The sequence below is a fragment of the Antechinus flavipes genome, chromosome 1 (genome assembly GCF_016432865.1).
Source record: "Antechinus flavipes isolate AdamAnt ecotype Samford, QLD, Australia chromosome 1, AdamAnt_v2, whole genome shotgun sequence".
Lineage (NCBI taxonomy): Eukaryota > Metazoa > Chordata > Mammalia > Dasyuromorphia > Dasyuridae > Antechinus > Antechinus flavipes.
In genome coordinates, this window is record NC_067398.1 from 323,829,420 (window position 1) to 323,841,010 (window position 11,591).

The window sequence follows — 11,591 nt, forward strand, 5'->3', positions numbered from 1 at the left end:
TTGTAAAGTTTTTATACACAATTACACACACACACACACACACACACACACACACACATCTAAAATCAGAAGAAAAACAATCAATTAGGGAAAAAATTTCAAATCAAATATTTCGGATAAGGGTCCAATATAAAAACTATATAGAAAACACAAATATTTATATGGTCATAAACCATTTTCCACTGGATAAGTGATTAAAGATATGCACAGAGTTCTCCAAAGAAGAACTGCAAATCATTAACAATCATATGGAAGAAAGTTCTAAATTACTAATAAGAAGAAATAAGGTGAGAATTCCAAATCAAAACAACATTGAGAGATTTCGGCTCAACCCAACAAATTATTAGCAAAGATGATAAAAAATGGTAAGTCAAAGGATTGTACAAAGAAAAGCCCATAAACACACAGTTGGTAAGACTGTGAATTATTCAAACCATTCTGAAAATCAATTTGGGATTCTATCAGAGATCCCATGGCTTGGCACATATATCCCAAGTAACTCAATGACAAAAAGAAATATACAGAATATTTTTGGCAATACTCTGCAGCAACAAAGACCAGAAACAAATTAGATGCTCACCTACTGATGAAAGGGGGAGAAAAGGGGAAGAGTAGGTGGTTCAGTGGATACAGCCTAAGGAATGGAATTTGGAAGACATCTTCTGGGGTTCAAATCTGGCCTCGGACATCTTACTAGCTGTATTACCCTGGCCCAGTCAATTAACCCTTCTGGCCTCAATTTCCTCATCTGTGAAATGAAATGGAGAAGAAAATGGCAAAGCACTACAGTATCTTTCCCAAAAAATCCCAAATGAGGTCATGAAGAATCAGGACTTGACTGAAATAACTGAGTTACCACAAAGACTGCTGAATGGTTAAACAAACGGCAATGTGAAAAATAAACATGAATACAGAGAGGCATTGGAAGACATGAACATGGGAAGACATGCAAAGTAAGCAGAATCAGGAAAACAATAAATACAATGCAAACATAAAGAACAATAAAACATAAGGTAACAAACTGCTATGAAATTATAATGACCAAGCTTGGTCCTAAAAAAAAAAGAGATCTTTTTGTTCCTTGAAAGGAATTACAGATGTGGAAGATTATATATAATGATCTTGATTAATGTAATTAGCTTTGGTGATCAAGTGAGATGAGCTTTTTTTTTCTTTTTTTTTTTTTTTTTAATTCTTTGTTATAAGGGATAATTCTCAGGGAAGAAGGGAGAAATGATAACATGGAAATGGTAGCTGATATAAAAACAAAGGATATAAATAAAAATGTATTTTTTTTAATCCCTAAAAGCTCTGGGAACGTATAGGAGTTATCATTAACAACCACCATGAGTTAGTTCACTCTCTGAACTGAACATTCTTCTGAACATTTATTGTACTGAAATCTACTGTCATTGAGATTAAAATTTTAGCGGTAAAGTCAAAAAACTATTCCTAAGAGATGTTAGGTAGTACAGAAGACTTTAGCAGAGTACAAAAGTGGATAGATTACAGCCACTTGTATGCTGAAGATTAGGAAATAGGAAATAGCAGGATAAGGATAGGGATTGGAACTTTGATTTCATTCATAAACATAACCCTAGGATGAGAAATTCTCCACCACAGTAAGTGTCACTTTAGCTGCAATCTATAATTTCGAAGTAACCCAGTGCATTTGCCCTGGATCACAGCCTAAGAACCCAAAGTCTTCTTGACTCTGAGGCTAGCTCTCTATCCACTGAATAATGTTGATTCACTTTAAAAACACACACACACACAGACACACACACACACACACACACACACACACACACACACACAATTCATTTACATTAAAATAGCTAGTACCAACATAAATCATCCTTACCCCTACAGCTCCTAAAACTTAGAAATCAAACAATACTTACTACATAGTTCAACTAAGTAACACATTAAATAGGCTGGAAATGGAAAGCTGAACATAAGTTTCTCTGAAAAAGTTGCAATCAAATCTTAAAACTAGTTTTTGGAACACAACCCTTTCAGGCTTACTATGTGCAGAAAAAGCAAGAAATATCATATCAAGTTCAATATCAGAAATGTGCTAAAGGTGAAAGTGGTTTTATTACAGAAGTCATTTAAATCAACACTGAGACAATGATGGGCAAGATGAAATCTATGATCTCATTGATTTTTAATCCATGACATCGTTTCTATTTCTGAAATACTAGAGAGAAATGTTAACAAAAACATTCTACAAATATGCAAAATTTTTTATGCCAAAATTATATATTTCTTTTTTACTTGAAATTCTGGTGTATATTGTCCAGCCAGTTTAAAAGCTATTTTTATTTCATATTTACATACTATTAAAACTAAAGATGATCTGAGAGATCATTTTATACAATCCCTTCACTTTACAATGAAGGAAGCAGGACCTCAGGAGCAGTCAAGTGAAATGTCCTAGGTCTCTCAGCAGGAGAAAACACCAGGCATCAAACATAGCAATTCTCTTCTTGAAATACAGAATTATTTGTAAACTGTAAAGGAACTTTTCACAATACCTGGTGAAACTAAATCATACATATTAGCAGTATTACCTTGAACTTAAATGCAAAATTCCACCAGTGAACACAAAATTTCTCATTTATTCTAAAGATGGTTTTCTGAAGTAGGAAAGAATTGATCTATTACTCTGAGTTTTGTCTCCATTTGTAAAATGAAGATATTGGAGTGAAATTAAAAGGATTTTTTAAATCTAGCTTAGTTCAGTTACTTCTAGCTCCTGAGAAACTATTCCAATCTCATTAATCACAATGTAAAGTAAAAAATAAAATTGATAGACAACACCCAAACTATGTCCTTCTAGATATTAAGATTCAGTTAATCAGGAGAAAAAACTTCAGACAGTAAATGCAAATCCTGTAGCAAGACAAAAATAAAGATAAATACCTTTTTAAAGTGACTAGTGTTGACATTTATTTAAAAACTAACCTTAATTTCAAATACCTCACCATTAACCAGTTTGTCAGTAAAATGACAAACTTTATTGCCTAATTTGTCTGCCTAAACTTACTGTAGAGAAAACTAAAATCAAAAATACAAAAAGCACTAAAATTAAATCTCTAAAACAAATCAAGTATTAGTGCAAACTAGCAAAAAATAAGGGTCAGTATTTCATTAGCCAGCTAAACTTAGTTTCAAATGAATTTTACCCGCTCTTAATATGCTACACCAATTTGTAAAAGTTATAGAATTCCTAAACACAAAAGGCCAAGGCACAGAGGAATAGACGCTAGGGACAGGATAAGTTATCAGCCATGCACAGGCTAAAAAAGTGTAAAGGCAAGTAACGCAAATAAAAGCGAAAGCTCCTCCTCCCATTAAGTGAAACTAGGTTAAGGGGAAAGAAATTTTATGTCAGTAGACTTACCTTCACGTGTTAAGCAACGTGAGGTACTAACTAGTCTCTCGTTACAATAAATGGAGTAAAGTAACCAAAATGAGCAAGAAAACGGACCCAGCACCTTTTTCTTTGCTTAACCATTATCCTCCTCCCCTCCAAAAAACAAACAAACAAACAAACAAACAAACTAAAGCAGCTTGGGATAATGGAAAAGGGGACTTTATTTCAAGTCACCCCATTTCTTTAGGTCTTGCAAAAGTACGGATAGATTAAGTTTTCCATACCTTTCCCTTTCAAAAAAAAATTAAAAATCCAAGGCAAGAAGGAAGTGCCATCTACACCGCCAACTTTATATAACCTGATCGATTCGGGGACGGCGGTGTCAGCAAGAAATGAGAGCGGTGCAATCCAGACCCCAGGGTAAAGGAGGGACTTAGAGAAGAAAGGGGATCGAGGGGGGGAAGCAACGCAACCCAAAAAGAAAAGGGCATGGAGGGAAGGCGTGTCCGTGTGTGCGTGGGTATGCATATGCGAGCGTGATCCCGGAGCACATGCGGCAGCGCCCGCGAGCTGAGGCGGAGGGGGTGGGGAGGAATCACAGAACCTCGCTGCGGGAGGCCGAAGAGCAGTCCCGCACGGCCCGGGGGCCTCTGGCAGGGAAAGCCGGTGCACCGGCGCTACGGGAGAAAATGGGTAATGGGCGAGCAGGAGGTCTTGTTACCTCCCCAGATGCCCAGCGACAGCTGGGAAGTGTCCAGGTTCACCACATAATCACCCAAGAACCGATTCAACACATCCACGAACACCGACTCGAATACCATCTTCCACAGCTGGGGTGGAGGTCGCCCCCGCGGTCAGGTCTTCTTTCTCCCCTCCCGGCGCCAGTACACCTGTCAGCCCCGAAGAGACGTCTCAAAATTCACTGGATTCTGGCTCCAACTCGGCAGTGGCGCCTCCACCCGCAGGACACACGGTCCCGCCCGGATCGTGGGAGGGGCGCCGAAAGGGGCTGGCCGATCGAGGCCGCAGCTGACTCAGAGGAGGGAGCGGAGCTAAGAGATCAGCAGGAAAACGCGTGCGCGAAGGCACGAGGAGGGGAGAGTGAGGAAGGGAAAGAAAGAACTGAGAGGGGAGAGACCAAGTAAACGCGACGCTTGCGCATGCGCGCAAGGGTCAGGGAGCCCTTCTGAAGCTCTAATAGTCCTCCTGCCCGGAGGCTCCTCCCTAGCCCGTGGTGCGGGTGACTGACGGGTCTTCCATCCTCCCCGCTTCCGGGTTGTCTGGGCAACCGAGCACGTGCTCCGAAGCTAGTTCCCGATGACTTTGGATCCCACCTCTTTATGTAAACTTTGAGTTCCCCACCACCCTCCACCCGGGCTGGTCTTTCAGGCTTGGGTTGACGCGTAAAAGTGACCTGAGTTACAGGCGCGTGGGCGGTCGCGCAAGGCGACGGTTACACCCTAGCGGGTCCCCCTCCCCCTCCCAAGAGCCACAACGGCCGGGAGAGAAGTGCCATGTCTATACGGGAGCCACAGTTTTATCAACTGACTGATTTCTGGAAAGAAACTGTGGGGGCGGGGGCGGGAGCGGCCAAGGTCACACTCAAGAGCTTCCTGGGAACTGCTCTAGCTCTTTGGCGGGAGTTCCTTGGGAATACTGTTTTTTGCTTTTTTTTTTTTTTTTTTTTTTTTTTTGTAATCCCCAGCGCTTTATACCCCTGTGCCTAGAATATAATGGAAACGTAGTAAATGCTAGTTAATAAATGACAGACATAATAACCTATAATCCTGATTGGAATAAATGTGGAATTAGCAGCTCCAGCCACCTTGACTTTTATGGTAAAAAGTTTTGGGTTTTTTTGGTTTTATTTTTTGTTTTTTTGCTTTTGTTTTTGTATTTTACCATTCTAAGATCATAACCTGAGAAATGAGTGACTTTAGAAGTCCATTTTGGGGGAGTGAGGATCGGGATTGGCCTGCTATGTAATCAGAGGACGAAAATTCCACCGTCCCTCGTTATTACCTGTGGGAATTTGGGCAAGTCAGTTCTTCACTCAAGTTAGGGAGATGAACTAGATGAGTTATGAAATCCCTTCCAGTTCTCTCTCTTATGGTCCTTCATAAAGGAATCCAATTCAGATTCTATCAGACTAATCAATAAACATACCAGGCATTGTCCTAAGTACAGGGAATTTAAAAAGAAGAAAAAGCCTTTACTATCCAACAGGGGAAACAACATGCAAACAAATATATACAAAGCAATCTATATACAAGATAAATAAGTTTTCACTAAGAGGCAAAAATGTCTCTGGTTCCTTTAATTCTCAGACAGGTTTAGGAACTCAAGGCTCTAGGTCTGGCATTTTTTCTCAGACAATGCTTAGAAGCTGTACTAAGTCTGTGAGAAGATAGTCTTCCTAACTTGAAAAACCTATATGAAAATATTCTTATTTAAAAAAAATGTCTCCAGCCAGGACAATGAAAATTAATTTGCTTGCTTGAAATGCTTGTTACTAAAATATTCCATGACTACTGTTTCTTGTTCTTAGATAACAATGCCTTCATCAATCTACTATCCATTCCCAACTGTACAACCCTTCTGAATGGGACTGATTGGATGAAGTATTTCTCAATATTGTCACATGTTCCCAGAATGGGACCTTGGGAGATCATTTGATCTCTGGAGGGATGAACTTTGAATTTGGAGATACAGAAAGCTGCAGGAAGCAACGGGAACTGTGGGAGGCATCCAGCATTGGTGACCATTGGCCAAGGATGGTTACGTCCTTTTAGTCTAACCAATGAGAAGGCTCCTATCTTTTGCTTTTAAAACCTGGACAAAAGCTGGCTAGGTTCCAAGCGCACTTGGTAGAAGTTGGAATGGCTCCTAGGTGTATCTGGGCCTCTCCCTGCAGGGATTAAATAAATGCTTTCTCTTTGTATCTGATGATGTCTCTGATTGGGAAGGGGGTCTTGCACCCAACCTGTCCCACATACTTCCATTTGACTTTCAGCTCTACACCCATTTAGTTTTATTTTGTCTTCTCAACCCGATTGAAAGATTATAAATTGTCTGTGAAACATGCTTATTAGAACCATTTTCTAATTCTTTTCTTGTAAATACAAAGATTGATATGGGGACAGGAATTGGTGTGATTTCATTGGTGTATATGATGATGTTTAGGTTTTGGGCTTCCCTTTAGTAGGGAACCAAATGATAAGGTCTAGATTTAAAGAACCAAAATGAGATTAGAGTTTCTGATAGTCAAGGAGTTAAATGATAAGGTCTAGTGGCAGGTTCGGAGTTCAGGAAACCAAATGGTTTGGCTCTCCTACACCCCTTGGGATTCTGCAAAAGGGTAGGGAGTTTGGGGAACCCCCTTCTAGCGCAGGAATTCTCTGTAAAGGAATTTACAAACCCGAAAATCTAGATTGATAAAAGAGGTTTATTATAGGGATTGGGAAATAAGGTTAGAAATCCTGACAGAGAGACCTAAAGTGTCATTAGGGAAATAGGTAGGAATAAAGAGAGGTTAGCACTGGAAAAAGAATATTATTCCAGTAGGCAGAGACATCCTTGGCATTGCAAGCATGGCATAGCTGGCATGTCTAGAACCTCTGCAAAGAAATGAATTTTTAATTGCCATTTTTATAGGGAGGTCTTTGGCTGCAAGCTGGGTTTCAGCTTGAGCTGAATTTGAATAGAATTGAATGAGTTTCTTTAATTGAATAGGGTTGGAATTCTTTTAGCTCCGGACTGAACCAACCCCCACTTAGATAACAGAATGAAGCTGTTTATCTTGTTTTACTTTGGAGGGCAGAGTCCAAGAGAATTTCTCCTTGAAAGGTTTTTAGAGTTTCAGGGTCTCTTCTTCATTTAGAACTTTCCAGAGGAGTAAATTCCCTCTGCAAATAAAGATCTATATCATTTCTACAACATAAAAGTCTTAGATAGTTGTCCATAACACTGAGAGATCAGTGATTAGGAAATGACCATTGAAGCTGATCAGACATATTTATCCATATTTCCCAAATGAATATGACATTGAGCTTGATTAAACTTCCATAAAATAAGAGGGGCTTTGAGGAGCAATTAGATGAGTGGAAAGGTGTGGTAGCCATCCTGGAGAGGCTCTTCCTGTTATGCCACAATTCTCTTTAACTGTCCTGACTCAGTTTCCCTGCACTAGTTTCCCTTGTCTCAGTTTCTATTATCTGTTCTGTGTCAATCCCCTAAGTTATAAACCCCCCCCCCCCTCCTCTGGTCTAACTGAGGACCGTTTGCTCTAAGGTTATAAATTGTTAGCAAGATTAAACAAGAGAGTAGACCTCCTGACTCTTTTCTATCCTCAAGAATTTACAATATCCCTCTAAAATATTCCAAGATACCTCACTGACATCTTTATCTCTGTGTATTCAGACATCCTGTCTCTGGGGTTTTTTTAGGTTTATGGCCTCTCCTATTCTGACAGAGGCTTTCCCAGGCTTACCCTCTTCTTTGTCTCCAAAAGGTACTTAAAGGTTTGAGGTTCCTCCATTCATGGCTGGAGGCTGGAGGCTGGAGGCTGGCAGCTGGAGGGTGGCGGCTGGCGTCTGGATGCCGAACGCTGGATTCTTTGAGATGACAGTCTCCTCCAGCCCTGGGACCAACATAGATTCCTTGATCCCAGTATATCTTTTATCTCTGTCTGACTGGATAACTTGAGACAAGAGTCCTGTCCAGTCAATTTTACTCTCCCATTAATAAAATATTAAAAACTCTCTAATCTCTCTCCTGCCTCAGTTTCTCCGGCATTACATTCCCCACCATGCATGTGACAGAGGTGGAATTTGCATGTACAACCAATATAAATGCCTTTCCTCAGCCAGAAAAATGTAGAGTACTGAGCTGATTTTTCAGTGGATTCTAGCTTCCCACTTTTCTTGAAGTTCCTTAAAGAGCTGATATATATTAGAAGCTACGAATTTTATTTGGTCTGTGGCAATTCTTTGTACCACACCTACTGGATAGGCCAAATCAGATATTATATTTACATCTCCTGGATAATAAGTAAGAACTAGCTTGATTGCATACAATTCATTCTGCTGGAAAGGACCAAAAAGGAGTTCTGACTACTCTCTTTATAGTTAAATCAAGAGAGTATACAGCGCAAATATTATGTTTGGATGCATCTAAAAAGATAGTTGGTCCTTTAAGAGGAACCTTAGAAACCTTTTCTTCAAAAACCCATTGCCAATTATATAATAGTCTGATTATCTTTAATGGAGACCCATATGCAAAATTTGGAGCTGTGGCCAACAAAATTTGCTACTCTGCGATAGTTTCACAGCATACATTAATTTGTGCATTGATATCAAAGGTGTATATCTTGTCAGGTCTTATCCCAGGCTCACTTAATGGCCTTTAATAAAATTCTAGCCACAAGCACTGGGCAAGGAGTAAGGCTTTGTTCTGGTTGTGCTGGGAGGTTCACCCACTCTATCATACTGTCTCCTTGTGGGTGTCTCTTGTGTAGCAAGAACTGATATTTCCAAGGGTTTCTGATAAAGCCTGATAAAGGGTTTGGATAAAGCCACTTCAACTTCACTCAAAGCCTCTTTAGCTTCTTTTGCAAGCTGGCATGGTGAGTTTAAAGCTCTGTCTCTCCTTAAAATGTTTGTGTATATATATATATATATATATATATATATATATATATATATATATATATATATATATATATATATATACACACACACATATAATGGTTGTAATTGATAGGTAGTTAAGTCTAACCTGGACACATCCACTGGATATCTCCTATCAATTTTTGAAAGTCATTTGAAGTGTTTAACTTCTCTGTTCTTAAAGAAAATGTTTGTATTGTAAGCATTTTGGAATATACTTCATATCCTAAATATTGAAAAGGAGCGTACCTTTGAATTTTTTCTGGAGCTATGTACAATTTGTAATTCCTTAGTGTTTCTATGGTCTTTTGTAGACATGCTTCTAACATTTGCTCCTCAGACGCATACCCCAAAATATCATCCATGTAATGTAACAACATAACTTGGAAATATTTTTCTTATTGGAGTAAGAGCAGCAGCAACATCCATTTGACACATAGTGGGGCTATTTTTCATTCCCTATGGCCAAACTGTCCATATCTTTTATAAGGCTCAGCTAAATTAACGCTGGGTCCTAAAAAGGCAAATCTCTTCATATCCTCCTTATCTAGAGGGATAGAATAGAAACAATACTTAATATCTATGATCCAAAGAGAACATTTTCTAGGCAATTGAATAGGAGATGGAAGTCCAGGCTGAAGAGTTCCCATAGTTTCCATCTATTCGTTTACTTTTCTTAAATCAGTCATCATCCTCCATTTTCCAGATTTCTTTTTTACAACAAATACAAGGGAATTGCAAGGACTTAAAGAAGGTTATAAGTGTCCTTGGTCAAGTTGCTCCTGTAATAAGGCCTAAATTTTATCACTAGCTAAAGACCATTGTTCTACCCACAATAGTGTATCAGTTGTCCATTGAATAAGAACAGGTGAGTGTTGGCAGGCCTTCAACAGTAGCGCTGCCTAAAAAGCTGAAGTACTCAATTGTAATCCTGTTGTAAGATGTCTCTTCCCCATAGGTTGATGGGAATTTTTTCAACTAAAAAAGAAGTTAAAAATTCCTGTTGTACCTTCAAATACCAATTCAAATATCTCAAAGGGATAGCATTAACTTCAGCTGCTATTGATCCTCCTATGCCAGACATATATGTGTCTGCTTTAATCTTTGGCCAGTGACTGGGCCAGTTAGCACCTCAAATGACTGTACAATCTGCACCTGTGTCTACCATCCCTTTCAATGGTATGCCATTTACATAGAGAGTGAGCATAGGTGGGTCAGCTGTAACAGCTGAAGGTCAGAATATTCCTAGATTCTGTTGTTGGGAGTCAAAATCTGGGTAAATATCACCAAATTGTCTATCAGGAGTCTGTATCAGTAAATCTGATGCTACTACTTCTCCAGGATGATAAGTCACACATTGTTTACATAATGACTGGAATATTATCTACACATTCCCCAGTTTCCCAAATCAGTGTAAGGATGGACACTGTTTTGTAAGTACTCTCAGGAAGTGAAATGGTCAAACTTACTGTGCCTGGAGGAAAAGGATCCATAAGCCAGACAGAGACAGCTTTCACCACTCCAGGGGATATCTCAGTAGTTCCAACTTCATACAACTCTGTTTTCCCTAATTGCAATCCCTTTCTAATTCTGATTCTGATGGGAATTAGGTTGCTTCTTGGCTGATTGATTATGTAATCCCTTTCTCCTATCAGATTGCTTCTTGGCTGATTGACATGTCCAATACTCTGACAATTTAGAGTATTGGACTTCTAAAGACTTTCTGGGTGCAACATCAGCTGCCATCATGCTCCAAGTGTTTTTTGTCTGGGGCCCTGGAGCCTCTCCTTTCCCTGAGTCAATCAACATTCTGATACCCAATGTTGCATTTTGGACATAGGGTTTTGGGTCTTGTTCTCCCACTTTGTCTTCTCTGCCAACATTGAGGTTTCAAATGCCCTACTTTACCACATCGAAAGCATTGACAAGTCTCTCTGGAAGTCTCTTGCCAAAAGGGACCCTGTCTTCCCATGTTCAGATCTTGAGAATTCTGCATCATAACCTGGGTATAAAAGGCATTTGTGCCCACTGTGGCACAGCGTCTTATGATCTCATCTAAAGGAGTATCCTTGTGTAGTCCTAGTATAATTCCTCTGCAAACCTCATTAGCATTTTCTTTAGCAAATTGTCTTATAATTTCTGTTGCTTCATTTTTACCAGTAGTTCATATGACAACTATCTGCAGACATCCCATGAAATCAGCAAAGGATTCATTTGGACCTTGAGCTATTTTTGTGAAGGCTTTCCCTCTATCTTATCTTCCTGAGAGGGTGCCCTATGCTTTGATAGCAGGAGCAGCAATTTGCTCATATGCAATCAAAGGGTAATTAATCTGTGCTAAAGTGTCTGCAAAAGGGCCTATACCTGCTAATTAGTCAAAGGTGACTGGCATATTAACTCCAGGTTGCCTTTTTTGTTGGGCTTGTATTCTACTGAGTTCACTATACTCAGAAAGCTACAACAAGTTTTGTCCAGGTTCTAAATATATTCTTGCTATAGAGTTCCCATCATCAGGGGTTAAAACTTCAAAAATCAAATTCTCT

At 39.4% G+C, this 11,591-nt stretch overlaps 1 protein-coding gene across 1 annotated transcript in view; it reads right to left on the minus strand.

The window, feature by feature from the left end:
• The window catches only part of VPS13A (vacuolar protein sorting 13 homolog A), a 257,020-nt gene extending 252,530 nt beyond the window's left edge, over positions 1–4,490 (minus strand). The window contains exon 1 of the mRNA XM_051966655.1: positions 4,104–4,490. Within this exon, the coding sequence (XP_051822615.1) occupies positions 4,104–4,203 (100 nt within the window). The 5' untranslated portion in view covers positions 4,204–4,490. The remainder of the gene's footprint in view (positions 1–4,103) is intronic.
• Positions 4,491–11,591: the final 7,101 nt, after the last annotated feature.